This window comes from Scyliorhinus torazame, chromosome 9, assembly GCF_047496885.1.
Source record: "Scyliorhinus torazame isolate Kashiwa2021f chromosome 9, sScyTor2.1, whole genome shotgun sequence".
In the NCBI taxonomy this organism is placed as follows: Eukaryota; Metazoa; Chordata; class Chondrichthyes; order Carcharhiniformes; family Scyliorhinidae; genus Scyliorhinus; species Scyliorhinus torazame.
In genome coordinates, this window is record NC_092715.1 from 21,729,466 (window position 1) to 21,749,714 (window position 20,249).

At 44.0% G+C, this 20,249-nt stretch overlaps 1 protein-coding gene across 8 annotated transcripts in view; it reads right to left on the minus strand.

The window, feature by feature from the left end:
- zfyve28 (zinc finger, FYVE domain containing 28) overlaps nucleotides 1-20,249 on the minus strand; it is a 266,810-nt gene that overhangs the window by 120,000 nt on the left and 126,561 nt on the right. For 7 of the 8 annotated variants that reach the window (XR_011948985.1, XM_072515681.1, XM_072515678.1 and 4 more), the window contains 3 exons: nucleotides 14,992-15,081; nucleotides 8,564-8,665; nucleotides 3,373-4,782 (listed from right to left, as the gene is read on the minus strand). Coding sequence is in view for 7 of the 8 variants with exons in the window: in XM_072515681.1 (XP_072371782.1) it covers nucleotides 3,373-4,782; nucleotides 8,564-8,665; nucleotides 14,992-15,081 (1,602 nt within the window). In the remaining variant the exon portion in view is untranslated. The remainder of the gene's footprint in view (nucleotides 1-3,372; nucleotides 4,783-8,563; nucleotides 8,666-14,991; nucleotides 15,082-20,249) is intronic. The other variant, XM_072515676.1, reaches the window with a different exon arrangement.

Consider the following 20,249-nt stretch of genomic DNA (forward strand, 5'->3'; position numbering starts at 1 on the left):
TTCCACACATCCATCCTTGGCCTGCTGCAATGTTCCAGTGAAGCCAAGCTCCTCATCAGCACCTCACCTTCCAATGAGGTACGTTACAGCCTCCTGGACTTTACATGTGAGTTCAACAACTTCCGACTGTGAACCCTCTCCTCCGCCTTCACCCTTTTAAAAATTTGATCAATTTATTTTCATTTCTTCCATCGATCCTTTTCCCCCCTCACCCATCCCACACCACTCGGGCCATCTGTTCCCTGTTCCAAGTTGTCTTTTGACAAAGAGTGCTTTGACAGAGTCATCTAGACTCAAAACGTTAGCTCCCTTCTCTCTCCAAAGATGCTGTCAGACCTGTGGAGATTTTCCAGTATTTTCTGTTTGTTGTGTTCTTGGATATTCTGCTTACCTCTGTTCTGCTTTGACACATTCTGATCTTGCCACTATCAGCACCCTTGTTGTCATTATCACCACCATTTGCAGTCCTTTTGTCTTTCTCTAAAGTCTAAGAGTAATTCACTCTTAAATGCTTGTTCCGTTCTCGCTGCACAGATGCGGTCAGACCTGCTGAGATTGTTCAGCATTTTCGGTTTTTGTTTCAGATTCCAGCATCTGCAGTAATTTGCTTTATCATAGGGTATTGGTGAGACCACACCTAGTGTACTGTGTCTAGTTTTGGTCTCCTTATTTAAGAAGGGACATGTATGTACCAGAAGCAGTTCAGAGAAAGTTCTCGCAACCGATTCCCGAGATGATGGGGTCTCATCCTACGAAAAAAGGTTGGACAGGTTGGGCCTGTATCCATTGGCGTTTAGAAGACAGAAGTGATCTTATTGAAACATCTAAGATTGAAGGAACTTGACAGGGTGGATGCTGAAAAGATGTTTCTTTTGTGGAAGAGGCTAGAACTAGGGGACACCGTTTACAAATAAGGAGTCTCCCATTTAAGAAGAGATAAGAACTTTTTTCGCTGAGTCAGGGGTCTGTGGGGCTCTTCGACAGAGAGCAGCGGAGGTCGGGTCATTGAATACCTTTTAAGGCTGAACTAGATCGTATTCTTGATTGACAAGGGAGTCAAAGCGTATAGGGAGTCACAGAAGGACTGATCTTGTAGAATGGTGGTGCAGGCTGGAGGGGCTGAATGACCCATTCCTGCTCCAAATATATATATTTGTATGTATGCATGTGGAAAACCGCAAAGGACATTTTTGGTTTTGACTCACTTGTAAAAGCCAACTACTCAACGGTCCAATTGTATATGTATGACGGGTGTGCACATTGACATCGCACAAAATGGAGGGGGAGGCATGGTAGCACAATGGTTAGCACAGTTGCTCCACAGCTCCTGGCTCCCAGGTTCGATTCCCAGCTTGGGTCACTGTCTGTGCGGAGTCTGCACGTTCTCCCCATGTCTGCGTGGGTTTCCGCCGGGTGCTCCGGTTTCCTCCCCCAGTCCAAGATGTGCACATGAGGTGGATTGGCCATGATAAATTGCCCTTGGGTTCGGTGGGGTTACTGGGTTATGGGGATAGGGTGGAGATGTGGGCTTAAGTGGGGGTGCTCTTTCCAAGGGCCGGTGCAGACTCGATGGGCCGAGTGGCCTCCTTCTGCACTGCAAATTCTATGAAAAAATAATGCATGAAAGGCTCAGAAATGCTTAACCACAACAGAGCATTTCTTCAGTTTAAATAAAAACACTGCACGTTCCTTTAGAGAAGGTTGATTGCCCTGGTACACCAAACAGGCACAAAACGGTCTCATCACTGGTGACGGATGCCCTTTTCTGACGAGTCATGGTAACCTTGTTTATGCAAGGGAAATCAGATCTGTAAATCATTTCGCAACAGGCACAGGAGGCAGTCTTCGAGATTAAACCAACTGTTTAAATAACCATGCAATCTAAAGTAATCAATTTAGAAGTTGATATCCGTGTTCTGGGTCAAATTTCCATACGCGTGAACTGAATATGAGCAACGGGCAGCACAGTGGTTAGCACTCCTGCCTCACAGATCCAGAGTCCCGGGTTCAATTCCGGCTTTGGGTGGCTGTCTGTGTGGAGTTTGCGCGTTCTTCCCGTGTGTGCGTGGGTTTCGTCCAGGTACTTTGGTTTCCTCCTACAGTCCAAAGATGTGCAGGTTAGGTGGATTGGCCATGATAAATTACCCTTAGTGTCCAAAATTGCCCTTAGTGTTGGGTGGGGTTACTGGGTTATTGGGATAGGGTGGAGGTGTTGACCTTGGGTAGGGAGCTCTTTCCAAGAACCGGTGCAGACTCGATGGGCCGAATGGCCTCCTTCTGCACTGTAAATTCTATGATTAGGGTACTCTTTCCAAGGGCCAGTGCAGACTCGATGTGCCGAATAGCTTCCTTCTGCACTGTAAATTCTATGATTCTATGAACTTCAGGTACCAATTTCTGTGGTTGAAGCTCCAATTTACAAAAAAAAGGGTCCCTGTAAACGATGTCACAAATTAATGCACACAAAATAATTTGTCTTGTGTTTTGATTGACTACATCAGTGACCAGACATCTCAGCTTTTAGCCACTGTAAATTGGGCAGTGGACCAGGCAGTCGATCTGCTTTCGCAGTTTTCCCCAGCAGTCTCACTGGTCGCTCATAACAAACAAAAGAAACGGCAGCAGAAAAAAAATGCCAGAAATACAGTCTAAAAAGTTAACTCTTGGCCTTTAAGAGGCGTGGATATATAAAGGCGCTCTCTCAACAGTTGAAGGATATTCACAGTTTGCTGCATTTTAAAAGGCGGTGCTTTTCAGTGCCAATCACCAACTGTAAAATGACAAACTGCCGTACGATTTCACTGGTTCCAATCTTGAATTGGATGTTTGTTCACACCACCTGTGATATCATATCCTCAATTTTACTTTCAGTCATGCGAAGGAAGGTATAATCGGCATCAATATGATTACTTATCAAGAAACCACGCCCAAGCAGAAAAAGCACTATGCTGACCAAGAATTTTGAATCCTGCACAAGGACGTGTGATCCCAGGCAGGTTAAATCCAAAGTCAATTATATCTCATAACACCATCTACTGCACTCTTGAGAAATAATATAGAAAATCAATATGGATTTATTTATTTTTTTAAAAAGGAAGTACTTTGTTCAATGTTCTAAATTTCCCCATGGTGATCTTGGGCTAATATTACAGCACAGTGACGATACAGCACAGGCCTGGATTAATCCAGTTTAAAAATCATATACAATTGCTGTGCACTATAAACATGCATCCAAAAGTTCATGAACAATCCACGGGCAAACTCTTACCCACTTCACTTGCCCCCATCACCCCACCCAGATCCAAACAAGCAAAAAAAAAAAAAAACACGCAACCTACAATTGAAGTACTTTTAAGCAGAAAGTAAAATTACCTCTGCTTGGTTCGGTGGCCCTCCGACAGGTCAGAAACAGTTTGTACCTTCCCATCGTCCTCCAATTCATTTACCACATGGCCTTCAACATGTGGCTCTTCTTTAGTTTCCTTCCCACCAATCAGCTGCCTCCTCTTTTCCAGCTTTTGCTGCTGGCAACACACATCCATTGCTGTTTGTTGCCCTCCTTCTGGGAGTTTTCCTGAGGATTGTGCCAGGCACTTGCATTTTGAGGTTTTGTGCTCCTGTTTACCGATGGCCATTTCTGTCCACGGTCCACCTGGGCTATCACTTTCTATCCTCGCCTGGGAGGGTGATGCACGGTTACTTTTCTGTTGCTGGCCCTCTCCTTTACACAAACTAGAATCCTCAACATCTACAGGCTCCTTCAATGAACTGACATCCACTGGTTCAGAACGGTCGTCAACCTGACCATCCTGAGTGGCAGCACGGTGAATACAATGGTTTACTCCATTTTTCATGTCTGCGGGGCATTGCATTGGGGAGTCATCTGAAGAAACCTGACAGCAGACTGAATCACAATTTGTTACATTCTCAGTTTCAGAGGAGCAGGAGACGCACTGAGATTTGGGGTTAAAGATAACAGTTGCAGAAATTTTCATTCCACCTGTCCTATGTGCTATTTTTTCTGCAGTTTCACTGGGTTGGACATCATCAGTACCTGCAGTCCAACCATTGAGGTAAGAACTGGATTCAGATGCATCCAAACAGTTACAATACATTTCTGCGGTGTTATTTTCCTTTCGGTTGGCTTGCCCTGGCAGAGGTAGTGAATTGTTATTGCTTGGTTTGTGCAGTACCTCCTTTGCTTCTACATTTTCCTCATTGCAACGACCCCTCACCATGCCAGTGTTCTCATGTGGAAGAAGCAACTTGCCTTCCTGATTAGGTGGACAAGAGCCATCAGCCCAACGAAGCGGCTCTCCTGATGTGTCCATCCCAACAAAGGTCTCACCTGCTCCGTCCAAATCATCCATGAAAAATACCCGTTCCTCTTCTTCAGCTTCCCGCCTCACTCCAGAAAGCTCAAGGTATGACATATTTGCCGGATTCCCTGGATTACGGATATGCTTCAGCACAGTCTTGTGAGCTGCTGACTGGCACACACTTGGTGGAGACAGCAGACAGGACATTTCATCCCCCACCCTATGTACCATCAGGTTAAGCTGCTCCAGTTCCTCTTCATCATACTGCATGGAACATGCAAGTTCGGCCTCTGTATTTTCAGCTTTTACACACAATTTATCTTGAACGAGTTTATCAGGAGCGACAGATGGAGGGATGGTGGCGGGCACCTCTGGATCAGCGGTAAATTCACCATCCTGGGATATACAGAGGTTACGTTCAAGGGTGTGAAGCTCATCTTCCGTCAAGGTCTGCAGTAGGTCCCTAAGTAGAGGGTGGGAGAAAACACGGATGAGAATGATGGGATAGCATTACACAAAATTCATGAGAATAATATACTATGAAACTTTGTCATTAGTAAGAGAAATTAAATACTTGGGGTTGAACACTTCAGTGTCTTCATTAGCTTGTCAACTAATTTCGCCTCAGGTTATATTCCGTGTGTCTATGGAAGATGTTGCATCATTTGGGGCCAAGTATCAGTAGCCTCACACAGGAATACATTCATAGCATTGTACATTATGTACACATTCAATAGGATATGTGACAATTTCTACAAGGTCAGCTTTGCACTGGGAAGTAGCTATTCAGTTATGAAAATATTTGTTCACTGCATATGCTACTTTGCAGATTATAAAGGGAGATGATAATTTCATGGTAATGTCACTGGACTAGCAATCCGGAGGCCCATGTTCTGGGACATGATTATATGATTCGCGCACTTGAAGGATAACCAAACTGAGTAAGAGCATAAAGCCTGGAGCAATAAGTCACGATACATTCATGGGCAAATCATGAAAAAACATTTAAATTGTTCTTGAAAGAGCAGCTCAAAAGTTATTCAGCATGCAGGAATAGAGGTTCACAAGTGAAGACTACACGGGCACTGCAGTTCTCTGGAATACTAATCCAGAATACGTTGCGTGTCCTTTGAATAGAACATCTAAATTAATGGTCTTTATAATAAATTATGCAGATGCCCCATTAAAGCAAAAACATAGAATCACAGAAACACATGCAGGAGGAGGCCATTCGGCCCTTCGAGCCTGCTCCACCATTCATCAGGAAGATGGCTGAGCATCCAACTCAATAGCCTAATCCCGCCTTCCCTCCATATCCTTTGATCCCCTTTGCCCCCAAGTGTTAAATCTAACTACTTCTTGAAAACATACAATGCTTTGGCCCGATAGGTTTTGTGGTAACGAATTCCACAGGATCACCCTCTTTGGTGAAAAGATTTCTCCTCATCTCTGCATTAAATGGGCTATCTCGTATCCTCAAGACAGTCACCCCTGGTTCTGGACACCCCATCATCGGGAAGATCCTCCTTGCATCTACGTGGTCTAGTCCCGTTAGAATTTTATAGGTTTTTATTAAGCAAATATATCATCAGTCCATAAAGCACAGGTCGGTGCAGATTAGATCCCAGTATGCAAAAGTAATATATGCAAATGCTGGAATAAGAACAAAAGACGAAAACCCAGGTCAGACAGCGTCTGGAAAGAAACAGATTCCACACTGTGCTGGGTTCGCTGATCAAACTCATGGCAAATGGAAGAAAATGTATGTGTATATCAGTACTCCCACCCCTTTCCAGAAAACCGTCTAGGTAATCCCAGCGAGAACCTTGCAGGGTTCAGACATGACCAAGATTTCCAGCTATAGTTTCTGCAGTCAAACAGACTGTTCATGCTCACAACAAGAAATGCACAATTAGAGAGGGTAGAACCATGAGGCAGCAATGAGTCAACAGGTAGTTTCTGGAACCCACCTCTTCATTCAGTGGAGGAAGGAGCAGTGCTCCGAAAGTTAGTGATTCAAAACAAACCTGCTGGACTTTAACCTGGTGTGGCAAGACTTCTTACTGTCAACAGCTAGAAGAGAACACAAGAAATAGGAGGAGTAGACCATATGGCCTATTGAGCCTGCTCCGCCATTCAATGCAATCACGGTTGATCTTGGGTTTCACCTCACTTTCCTGCGGCTCCCCATATCCTCGATGCCCTGATACCAAACGGTTCTCCATCCCAGCCTTAAATGTATTCAATGATGGAGCATCCACAAACCTCTGGGGTAGAGAATCACAATCCTTTGAGTCAGAGGCAGACTTTCAATTGGTCCCATATGGAGAGGTGACAGTTGTGGTGGGACACCAAGAGCCTTGGTAACTAGATTTGCTGGGCTCAATCAGCAGGCAATACAGAACATCGGGCTCAGGTTGGTGAACTCCCCTTTAAAACAGTTTGTCAGACTTTGAGAGGGGTCGAGACAGAGCAGTTCAGACATGGATCTCCTGAAGCGGTTTCTGGACTTTCAAGTAAAGGTGCAAAGCAGCAGCCAGGTTTCTGGCATTCAGTCTGGTGGGCAGCAGGAGGCTGACCTAACATTGGTGGGCAAGCCTGTGACGTCTTCAGCGAGGCGAGGAAGTGGTGCTGGACAACAGCCATCGAGGGGAGCAGCGGGGCGACTGTCGACATCCATGTCAGGGCTGAGGAGGGCGGATGGTTAACCAGAAACAACAAGAGGCCACCAAGATAGCTAGCAGCAGCAGCTAGACGACCAGCCAGGAGCACACACTGTCATCGAGGGTTGAGGTTCGGCAACCCAAGAGAGAGCTGAGACACGAGCAGAGCAGCAGTCGAGATGCAAAGGCGGACAGTCAAGCGCCAGCTTAGTGTGTGTCTCGGGGAATCATGGAGTAGCGCCTAGTGGGATCAGTTACTGGGGGTGGGGCTCAATGTCATTGGTGGCAGTACGTCCCATCACCAGGGTGAGACAGGGTGCGGGGCCCCCGAAAAGAGTAAGTGTAGTTCCCCCAAAAGTGCTTTTCCCCCACTGCTTTGACTGAAGTAATTTCTCTTCATCTCAGTCCTAAATGATTGGCCCCCTTATCCCGAGATATCCTTAGATTCCCCGACCAGCGGAAACAATCGCTCAGCGACCACCCTTTCAAGCCCCTTCAGAATCCTGCATGCTTCAATGTAATTGCCTCTCATTTTCCAGAGAAGAGGCCCAACTTGCTCATTCAGTGAGCCTTTGTTCACCTCCAGTGCAAGTATATCTTTTTCTTAAATGTGGAGACCACTACTACTACACAGCACTCCAGATACAGTCTCACCAAAACCCTGTAAAATTATGGTAAGATTTTTTTCTTATTCATGTACTCCTACCCTCTTGCAATAAAAGGCAACATGCCACTTGTCTTCCTAATTGCCTGTTGTACTTGTATGCTAACTTTCAGCATTCCTTGTATGAACTAGGTGACAGCGGCAGGGTGAAAATTGTTTTTAACCCCTGTTGCCTGCCAAATTAGATCTTGGGCGATTTATAGCTTTGCTGCTCATAAATTTACAATTCATTTTCTCATCAAAATGAGATGCTCAGTCCCAGTTCAGTCCTCCTTACAATTTTACATCTTAGAAAAACATGAGAAAAGGTTATTTTAAATATGTTTAACCACTATTAGAGACCAAGTTGGAGAGTTGGCTATTACATAAGTAAAATCTGTATTATATAATGTTGGAACTGGGGAGGGGGGAGGGGAGAGGAGGAGGAGAGAAAGTTAGTTTTACAGAAATGAGTCACAGCAGATCAACTGGCTTAGCAATTATCAATGCTTAGCCTGGTGTAGCAGATGCAGGTTAACAAAAGAAAGTTTGTCTATGGCATTCTTGTCAACTCTGGCCACTAGCTTGACAGATAGTAACTGATGGTTTGCTCTTTTGATCACAGACTGGGCATTTGGAAGGGCTGGTTTAGCTCAGTGGGCTAGACAGCTGGTTTGTGATGTAGAACAAGGCCAGCAGCAGCACGGGTTCAATTCCCGTACCGGCCTTCCCGAATAGGCGCCGGAATGTGGTGACTCGGGGCTTTTCACAGTAACTTCATAGTTGTGGCAATAAAAGGTTATCATTATTATTAAAAGGGACAAAACCTGGAAAATTAGGATTTCTTTTCATTAATGGTTCAGATTTCAGTCAGAGCACCAACAGATTGCTGTTAAGACCTCAGGTATGAGGCAAATGAGGGCTTTTGTTAATCTTACCTTATTTTTCGCAATAATGTGCGAAATGGTCTAAACAGGTCAGACATATCTTCAAGCTTACGTTCCAAGTTCAAAGGCCCCTCGGGGAAAACCAATAAACCACTTGATAAAAAAAAAAAATTGGGGAGATCATGCACACAAATTTCCATTAGAAATTAATAAAACAAAGGTTACATGTTGCACTTAAACACACTCAACTCAAGCAAAATGCACCACATTTAAACATTGGTGCACACGTTTTCCCTGCACATGCTTATAGGGCAATAGACCCACATGAAGGAAGATTAATGCTGATTTAGTTAAGCAGTAGATTTCAGCAAACCCCCCGCCCCGGCCAATTTGATTATTAAATTTTCACATGGCAGGAGATTTTCATATCGACACCAACACAAACACAGCTCTGGCTTATCTGGCATGTTGATTTAAAACACTAATATAAAATATTTAGACCATATTTCACCTCTCTCCACTTCCTTAATTATAGTCCTCAGCAACATTTCTTGTCTCAACTTGGATTTTGAAAAAAGAAAACATGATAAACATGCATCTACAGGTCAGATTCAAATAGCTTGTATCATGTTTTTCATGCATGGCTGTTTTTACAGATGTACATAGAGTATGTTGGCAAAGCTCCAGGTGTATGGACAGCACGGCTGCTCAAGGGTATTGGAGCAGGTTGTTGGCAACTGTTATGTACGTCAGGCAACTGGGGTTGGATTCTCCACCTACGCCCTCCCCCCACCCTGAATCCCAGGTGTCAGGGCTGGCATATATATTACTTTTGCTTCATTTATGACATTATGTTCCAATATTCTAGCATACGGAATTCTCCACATCTTCTACAGCAGTTTTCCTTATTATTTGGTCCATGAACATCAGCAGATATAGTCAAGATCATTTTGTTTCATACTTCCATTTTCCAGTTGTTCCCTCCAATTGTCGCAAGGAATGAAATACTGTAAAGAACACTATTCCACAGGAACAAGATCACCACAGAACATCACTGAGATGTTCAACGTTTGCGTTAAGGCACCCAGTGTTGGCTATTCAGCCCAGCTGAGCTTGATCCTGACAAATCCACAAAGATCATATTTGAATCAGGGATAATGAATATCCATCAGAAACAGACACCCTCACGAATCTAGTGCCCTGTTGTAATCTTGACTGCTGCACAGTGGCATAGTGGATAGCACTGCTGCTGGCCCAGGTTCGATTCGGACCTTGGGTGACTGTCTGAGTGGTTTGCACTACCCCCGTGCCTGCGTGGGTTTCCTCCGAGTGCTCCGGTTTCCTTTCACAGTCCAAAGACATGGTTAAGCAATTGGCCAAGCTAAAATCGGCCATAGTGTCCAAAGATTAGGTGACATTACCGAGTTACGGGATTAGGGCAGGGGAGTGGGCCGAGGTAGGGTGCTCTTTCAGATGGTCGGTGCAGACTTTATGGGCCGAATTAACCACCTTCTGCACTGTAGGGATTCTATGAAATCAGAATGTGATCTCCCGGTCTCCACAGCTCAGTAACTCACTAGATAAATGCACTGACCACAGCACCCACCCTATTTCCATACCCCATCCCCACTCCAACATTTGAATAATAGAATTTACAGTGCAGAAGGAAGCTACGAGGCCCATCGAGTCTGCACTAGCCCTTGGAAAGAGCACCCCATCTCCACCCTATCCCCTTAATCCATTAACCCAACTCACCTTTTTGGACACCAAGGGCAATTTATCATGGTCAATCCACCCAACCTGCACGTCTTTGGACTGTGGGAGGAAACCAGAGCACCCAGAGGAAACCCACACAGACATGGGGAGAACGTGCAGGCTCCGCACGAACAGTGACCCAAGCTGGGATTCGAATCTGGGACCCTGGAGCTGCGAAGCAACTGTGCTAACCACTGTGCTACCATGCCGCACATACAAAGACCAATTATCCTCCACATTTCTCAATGGCCTGAGCGCCAAATAACTGGGTAGGTAAATTTAAACAGGACAGATTGGCCGGTTGTGGAGCTGTACAATACAAGGGTGGCAGTAAGTTTACTTGTGACAAAAATTTAAAGATTATTAAATAGTTAATCCTTGCTATGTCAAGATTCTAATGCACAACAGGAAATTCTGGAAAATAATTTAACTTTGGGGCAGGTGAAATCTAGTCCCAAATCTTAGTGATTCAATCTTTAGATCAGTGTCTGCTTTCAGAAAATATTGGCTGTTCTGGCTTTTTAAATGGAACCAGAGAAGAAGCTAACTGGCGAGATGAGCAACAAACCGGATTCAAACAAACAAGGGGCTCTGAAGGGTTTCTGCAACATAAAGAGTTGAAACACTGACAGCTGAATATGTGTTAACACAGCTGGAGGTTGCACTGAAAGGATTGCATGTTAATCAGCTTTGTGGTTGTGTGTCTAATAAAATCAGCTTTTGGCTATTGAAAGGGTGGATAACACTGCACACACAAACAGAATGTGCTTTATATCAGAGTCATGCTGATTCACCACAATGTCTAACACAGCACTACAAAACAATCCCTCCCCCTCCCCCCAACAATCCAGACAAACAGGAGTTTGTCCATTGGAAAAACATACAGTATTGTCTCCAATTCTATAATCTTCCAGCACAAACTTCAACTAAAGCCCAGCACGTTAAGAATTTTGAGATGGTAAAGACGGAAAAACAGTTTCAACTGGCAGGCAGTTTGGAAGCGACACAGATTTAAGGTAATTGGCAAAAGAACAAAAGGGGAAAGAGTTCTTTTTTAAAACTGCAGCGTGGACTGCAGTGCCCGAAAGGACCATGGAAGCAGATTCAATACTAACTTTCAAATTGGAATTGCATATATACTTCAAACTGAAAAATCTACAGGGCTATGGGAAGAACTGGCTAATTAGATAGCTCTTTCAAGAAGCCAGCACAAGAACGATGAGCCTTCATGAATCTATGAACTCGATGACAAACTGAGTCACTGCTGGGATAAGTCTGAACTCAACATTTTACTGTCAGGGCTCCAAGCAAAATGAGCTGTGACAAACTTAATTGAGTTTTAAAGTGGGCATGGCCTCACAGCAGGCAACTGAATGTCTTTTGACTATTTCTTTCATAGGTGTTGCAATAAACATAGAAATATCACAATGAAGCAGCAAGGGACACTTTTGCAATGGGCACTGAAGGAATACTATTCTCGATCAACGATCTGAAACATTAATTCAGTACTGATACCTCCGCAGATTCTGTCTGACCGGTTGAGTGTTTTCTTTTTCTACTGTTTCAAAGCATTTCACTTGTCATTCTGTACGTGTCTTAATGCGAACACCAGGTCCCCAAAATGGGCAAAAATCTTCTACTCCCACACTGATATCCTTGAGGGCCTTGTTAACGGAGGTGCGGAAGGGCAGGTATGTGTCAGGACATGCTTAAGATGCATCATGACAGGGCTGGTCTCAACGGATCAGCTGGACTATTCTTGCCTATCATTTACATGTGTTCATTCATCACCAATGGCAGAGGGGTCTGGTTTCTGAAGCCAAAGAGAAACCAGTTGACTTGTTAGGTAACTGAACAAAATAGAAAAGAAGGTCACAAATTATTAAGTTTCTTCAGGCATGAGGCGGTTGTCTTTCTTACATTACTCATGGGCTTCACAACATCGAAGAGGTGGCCTTATGTTCTTGCTCTTTTCTTAAGCTCTTCATGTTCACTGCTTTGTTGGTGCCCAAAGACACCTGGATTTCTCCGACCAAATACTGGGCAGGTTTTAAAAAATAAACTTAGGAGTACCCAATTCATTTTATTCAATTAAGCGGCAATTTAGCGTGGCCAATCCACCTACCCTGCACATCTTTGGGTTGTGGGGGCGAAACCCATGCAGACACGGACAGTGACCCAGAGCTGGGATCAAACCTGGGACCTGCGCCATCGTGCTGCCCTATACTGTGCAGTTTTAAACCAGTCATGTTTGTTCAAACATGTGGCAAATTTCAGGAATATCAACACCTGTTTCAATCCTTCACAGTCTTTAACCTTGAGAATACATTGAAGGATAGAAGTGGCAAACATAGCATGCTTGTATAAAATTCGATTGTGTTTTATCAGAGCTGTTATTTGATTTATTAATAATAAAAGTCTCTGCAAAAGAAATTAATTTGAAATTATCACATTAAAATGTTAGAATGCTATCATCCAGTGTAATTTGAAGGCTCAGGTAACTTTGTTCCAATATCGGATTATTGGAAGGTGATGTTTAGGGTAGTGGCAAAAAGTGCAGAGGATACTGGAAGTCTGCAGAGGGATTTGGATAGGCTAAGTAAATGGGCTAGGGTCTGGCAGATGGAATACAATGTTGACAAATGTGAGGTTATCCATTTTGGTAGGAATAACAGCAAAAGGGATTATTATTTAAATGATAAAATATTAAAACATGTTGCTGTGCAGAGAAACCTGGGTGTGCTAGTGCACGAGTCGCAAAAAGTTGGTTTTCAGGTGCAACAGGTGATTCAGAAGGCAAATGGAATTTTGTCCATCATTGCTAGAGGGATGGAGTTTTAAGACTAGGGAGGTTATGCTGCAATTGTATAAGGTGCTAGTGAGGCCACACCTGGAGTATCGTACTGGCAATGGAGGATGTGCAGAGGAGATTCACTAGGTTAATCCCAGAGCTGAAGGGGTTGGATTACGAGGAGAGGTTGAGTAGACTGGGACTGTACTTGTTGGAATTTAGAAGGATGAGGGGGGATCTTATAGAAACATACAAGATTATGAAGGGAATAGATAGGATAGATGCGGGCAGGTTGTTTCCACTGGCGGGTGAAAGCAGAACTAGGGGGCATAGCCTCAAAATAAGGGGAAGTAGATTTAGGACTGAGTTTAGGAGGAACTTCTTCACCCAAAGGGTTGTGAATCTATGGAATTCCTTGCCCAGTGAAGCAGTGGAGGCTCCTTCATTACGTGTTTTTAAGATAAAGATAGATAGTTTTTTGAAGAATAAAGGGATTAAGGGTTATGGTGTTCGGGCCGGAAAATGGAGCTCAGTCCACAAAAGATCAGCCATGATCTCATTGAATGGTGGGGCAGGCTCGAGGGGCCAGATGGCCTACTCCTGCTCCTAGTTCTAGTTCTTATGGTGCACGTGAAACTGGACCCGGTCCCTCGGGAGGCCATATTCGGGGTGTCGGACCAGCCGGGGTTGGAAACGGTTGCGGAAGCAGATGGTGTAGCCTTCGCTTCGTTGATCGCCCGAAGGCGGATCCTGTTAGGATACTCTCCACCCTGTGCCCTGGTGTGGCCGGGGGGCCTGCTGGAATTCTTGACTCAGAAGGTCAAATTTGAACTGTGGGGAAGGATGGAGGGGTTCCACAACTCATGGGCGTTATTCATTATGCACTTTCGAGAATTGGATTACATCGAACATTAGGGGGGAGGGGGACTGTATGTGTTAATGGTGACTGTGGGTGATTCCGGATTCCCTTTTGTCATTTGGTTATGTTAACATGTGGGCTGCTGTTTGGGGGTTTGGTGGGAGGATGAGATTGTTGTTATTGATATGGGGATTGACATTACATTCGTTACTGATTATTGTTGAGTGTAAATTTGGGAGAAAATGTGGAAAAGGAGAATAAACATATTTTTTAAAAAAACAACTTTGTTCTAATATCGTTGACATGTTAACATACAATATCCTGCCATTACAACCCTCAGTCAAAAACAAAATAGATTTGAAAAACTGGAAGGATGAAGGTGAAATTTATAAAAATCACACTCTAGTAGGGTGGCATGGTGGCACAGTGGTTAGCATGGTGCAGAGGACACGAGGTTCGATCCCGGCCCCCTGTCTGTGTGGAGTTTGCACATTCTCCCAGTGTGTGCGTGGGTCTCACGCCCACAACCCAAAGATGTGCAGGCCAGGTGGATTGGCCACGCTAAATTGCCCCTTAATTGGAAAAGAAAAAATAATTGGGTACTCTAGATTTATTTATTTTTAAATAGCTATAGTTAACTAGATTTTGTGCGACACTTGTCACTTCTTCAATGCGTACCACTCTTCAAATCAAGAGGTACACAAGTAACTGCAGTAAACACCTCTTGTTGCAGAGCATCAAGATGTCAAGTGGTGCACTGCAGCAGTAAGAGGGCACTCGACTTCTGATTTTTCTCATCTGCATGAGCAGTGCCTGCTCTCTGCTTGGCTGGATGACCCGCTGAGATCACTGGTTCGACAAGGTGCTAGCTCAATTCAAATTGCTGAATGACAAAAAAAAATCAAGCAAAACCCGATTTCAATATCATCTGGTGCAGACGATGGCTACAGACAGCATCTTGTGAAACAACTAAATTGTAACCTCCCACACAGATCTGAACCAACAATAGTTGCATTGTTTAAAATAAATTAACATTTATTTAACAAAAAATGTTGTTACTTTTGAAATACATACCAGACAATGGCTAGTCTAGGAATTGTAAACATTAATGCTGGCTCGTAGTCATCGATCAAATCTTGAGTGAGGTATCCCAGCTTTAAGGCCCTATAGACAATTTCAAAGTTAGATTTTTGCAATACAGAATGAGTTATTAAAACAGTTGAGTATTTCACTCAAATGTACACAAAATGTCAACCCAGGCTCCCCATCCAAGGAATTTAAATATTTTTATTTCTCCATCCTTTAGTTTGTAGCTTAGAAAAATAATGTTTATTATTGTCACAGGTAGGCTTACATTAACACTGCAATGAAGTTACTGTGAAAAGCCCCTCGTCGCCACATTCCTGTTCGGGTACACGGAGGGAGAATTCAGAATATCCAAATTACTTAACAAGCACATCTTTTGGGACTTGTGGGAGGAAACCGGAGCACCCGGAGGAAACCCCCGCAGGCACAGAAAGAACGTGCAGACTCCACACAGACAGTGACCCAAGCAGGAATCGAACCCGGGACCCTGGAGCTGCGAAGCAACAGTGCTAACCACTGTGCTACCGTGCCACCCTTAATCTCAATCGTTGATATTTGTGAGCCAAGGCCCAATCAGTCAATTGTGGCAAAGTTCAAGTGCCCATGACACTACCCAAAGTAGAGCAGGGAATTCTGCTGGAGTCCTCAGCAACCTCCTCTTCCCCCCCCCCCCCCCCCCCCCCAAAGAACCATCAGCAAAGAGAGACATCAAGTCCTCACTCGTTTCACGGTTGGTTGTACAATGTTACTGCCCACACAATGACTCCATTTGTTTATACAACAGTGAATGCACTTCAAAATCATCCGTTACAATTACATGACACTTGGGATCATTTGAAAAATATCACGAGGCCACTTCCTGAACAAGGCCTCTCTCTCTCTCTCTGTCCCATGCCTGTATTATCCAAACAGTGTTAACCAGTTCAAGACTGAAGGGTACCTTCTAGTTGTACCATATTGATGGAGTGTGTATTTTAAAATTACTTATGGCACAATACACAGTTTCATGTTTTTGATCATTTTTTTCTGTCTTACCCTTTCAAATGAGATTTATTTTAATGCTATGGGATTGTTGTGCCTTCCCTCCGCCCCCCTGCCCCATTCCACTCCTGGTTGTGTTATAACCCGGCACTTCAAGTTTCAGCAAACAGTTTAAATTACTCGGTCGCCTCTCAGAAGGTGGAAATTACATTCACTTAAGGTGGGAATCAATCATTTTGTTACATAGCATCAACTCGCTGAAAAGTATCTCAAATCTTCAAACCTGCAAAAAAAAGGGTTTCCAGAAGTTTAAAAAAGCAGTCAACATGAAGAAAAACACCCAAGTTCAGCTTTCTCTTCATTTGTTTTCACAAAAAGTATATAATATAGAACAAGGAGTATATATTGATGGATAAACATTTCCTCCCCCAAACAGGGTTTTACAGCAACAAATAATTGTCTTGCTTGATTCCATTGCTTCAAGACTTGCTGTCAGAATCTTAGAAAATGCCTTTCTGGGACTCCACAAACATCAGAGTGTAGCCACCTAAAATGGCTGATTCCCGATTAATTTGGCCAAAACCCGATATAAAATGGCTAACCGAAAAGGCTGATGGGAAAAGCAGCCAACAGGACTCAAACGGACGGCTGCAGGTAAAACAGTGTATTCGCCTCTGGGGGAAGCCAGGCAGATCAAATCATGCAGCCATTTAACATCACAACAATCCAGCCATCTGCATAGTGAACAGCCATCCCCGGGAACAATTGCTATACATTAACATTTGTAAAGCTACTCCAGACCTCTCGGCACCAAGAGAGGCTAACACAAAGAAAGGTGGGCAACCACCCCCCCCGATCAAGGAATGCCCCATTATTGGAGCATATCGAACCGAGTGATTGGGACCAAGTCCAATCACTTGGAACCAGGGTCAAGGTCCGCCCCGAGAGGCGGGAAGCCCCCTAGGAACTATAAAAATAGGGGCCAAGTTCAGATCGACCCTTCTCTTCCTGCTCGCAACCTTCGCAAGAACCTTCGACAAAGAAACAAGTAAGCTTGACTCCAGCGATCGCTACCCGATAGAGACTCCTAGCCATCGACCTGTATCAGCCTTTGAATCCCGCAGGCCAGACCCAATTCGATAAACCATTCGTTTCCCTGACCTGGTGGGCCATTCCTAAAGTTAAGTATTGGCCAGTAGTGGTAGGTTTTGATATAGACAGTAGGATTATTGTATAAGTATTTATTGCTGTATATATAATAAATGATCGTTGTTTTGACTCTTACTAAGCGGTGTGCTGTATTATTAATCATAACTTGAGCTTGAACCACGTGGCGTTATCAGAAAGATACCTGGCGACTCGTGAGCAAAGGTGACAGAATTAGAGCAAATAAAACTAAGGCTAACAAGAGCAACAAGAGGTCCCGGGATAGGAATATTGCAAATATTTTCTGAATGTTATTGACATCCGGCCAGTATGAATCTGCCTTCCACCCCCTCTCAGGCAGTGCTCAACCAGTCAGCATAGGTTTTCCTCATATTTCCTTTGGCTTTCAAAAGGGAACTGAATAATTATCTGAAAAGATTTGCAGGGCGATGGAGAAAGGGCAGGAGAGTGGAACTAGCAGAGTAGCTCTTGCAAAGACCTGGGACAGATGATGGGCCAAATAGCCTCCTCGTGATTTATAACCATTCTATGATTCTCTACAGCACAGATAGTTGACTGCTTGAGCATCAAAACTCCCAACATCACACCGTCACCGATAGTTTCCTCAAATGAACAAAGGGACCTTTTTGCACAGCCTGTTGCTCGTAACCCATGAATAATCAGGGCAATAATGTGAACTCAAGTTCACATATTGCAAAACGTAAGCAGATGGCGACTAGTCATTTTCTCATCCCTATTAAAGGCAGCATTCCCTCAACCCATTTCAGCAAAAACAGATCAATCATCTAATTTGCAATTATTGCAATCTTGCTTGGTGAACTTAACAGGATCTTTACAGTGCAAAAGGTCATTTGGTCCATCAAGTCTGCACTGGCTCTTCGAAAGATCATCCTACTTAATCCCACTCCCCTGCCTTGTCCCCGTGACCGCGCACATTAGCAATCCAATTCTCTTTTGAATGGCTGGATTGGACCTGCCTCCACCACCCTCTCAGGAAGTTCGTTCCAGACCCCAACCACCCTCTGGTTTTTCCTCTCATCACTACTACTCTTTTTGCCCATTATTTTGGATGTGCCTTCTCGTTCTTGGTGTACTCTTGAAAGGGAACAGTTTCCCACTTTTTACCTTGCCAATACCCCTCAGGATCTTGAATACCTCTATCAAGTCTCCTCTCTGCCTTCTTTTCTCCTTGGTAAACAGACCCAACCTCTCCAGTCTACCCTCACAGCTACAGTTCTTTATACCTGGAATCATTCTTGTGAAGCTCCTCTGTACTCCCTCCAATGCCTTTGTGTCCTTTCTCAAGTAGGGTGCTCAGAACAGTCAGATGAGGCCTAACAAGTGTCTTAAACAAGTTCAACATGACCTCCTCATTCAATGCCCCTATTAATAAAACCTTGAAGGCTCAATGACCTGTATACATGCACTGAAGTCCCTTTGTTCCTGCACTTCGTTGAGTGTCTCCCTTTACTTTATACTCTCGCTCAACATTCTTCCAAAATGAATCACCTCATGCTTCTCTGCATTGAATTTTATCTGCCACTTGTCTTCCCAATCCATCCACCCTTTTGAAGTTCAAACTATCCTAATCAGTTGACAACATTTCCAATCTTCGTATCATCCGCAAATTGTGAAATCATTCATATATATCAGGAAGAGCAAGGATCCCAACACCAACCTAAAAGCAAATTACTGCAGATGCTAGAAGCTGAAACAAAAGAGAAAATACTAGACAATCGCCACCTAATGCTGGCCCTCAATCCAGCTCCGATGCTCCATGTCTTCCCACAACAGTATAAATCAGACCCTATTTCCAGTTTTCTCTAGCTTTGACAAACAATCATCCAGACTCGAAACGTTCACTCCCTCCTCGATCCACAGATGCTGTCAGATCGGCAGAGACTGTCCAGTATTTTCTGTTTTGTTTCAGAATCCAGCATCCTAAATTTGCTTTTGGTTGACTATTTACTGGGTTGCTGAGGAATCCGTGGGATCCGTCTTTGTTGTTGTATTTTCTATTTAATGCGTCGTGTGGGTGTTAGACCAGTTTGCATGTTTTTGTTTTAAATTTAAAGTACCCAATTCATTTTCTTTCCCCAATTAAGGGGCAATTTTAGTGTGGCCAATACCACCTATCCTGCACATCTTTGGATTGTGGGGGGGTGAGACCCACGCAGACACGGGGAGAATGTGTAAACTCCACTCAGTGACCCGGGGCCGGGATCGAACCCGGGTCCTCGGTGCCGTGAGGCAGCAGTGCTAACCACTGAGCCACCTCTGGACCAGTTTGCATGTTAGTTTATATGTACCTCATGAATGTTACAGTATCAGATAGATATTATAAATCTTTTTATCTAGCCTTGTATAATAAAGTTGCTTTTGCCTGTTCAAAAACCCATCGGATGAAAATGAAAATCGCTTATTGTCACAAGTAGGCTTCAAATTAAGTTAGTGAAAAGCTCCTAGTCGCCACATTCCGGTGCCTGCTCGGGGAGGCTGGTACGGGAATTGAACCGTGCTGCAGGCCTGCCTTGGTCTGCTTTAAAAGCCAGCTATTTAGCCCAGTGCTAAACCAGCCCCAAGGGATTTTGCTTCTCCTCTTGCAAATGTCTCTCAAACCTCGTCTACTATAAACAAAAGGCTATTGGTCCATAACCACTTTGTACCTAAAACTTATCAAGCAGTAATAAAAATGGTTTACTTATCCAAATATTGTACTTCCAGATTTGCCATCGAAGTTGACTTTTCGACCAAATAATTATCCCTGCTCTGGATTACTCCTTTTCCACGGCCAGCCTCAGTATACTGCTACAGAAAATGATCTTGAACACACTTCAGGAGCTCTCGGCCTTCTTGTCCCTTTGCACTATTCCTATCCCAGTCTATATTTGGATAATTGAAGTTCCCCATTATTATTACTCTACAACAGTCTTGAGCAAAGATATATCTCATGGAATAAAAGAGACAGTAGCAATGTGGATGCAAAGTTGACAAACTGATAGGAAGCAGAGAGAAAAGGTCAATGAATTGTCAGGCTGGAGGAAGGTTTGGAACAGTGTTCCCAGGGTTGGTATTGGGACCCTCGCTTTTCCTGATCA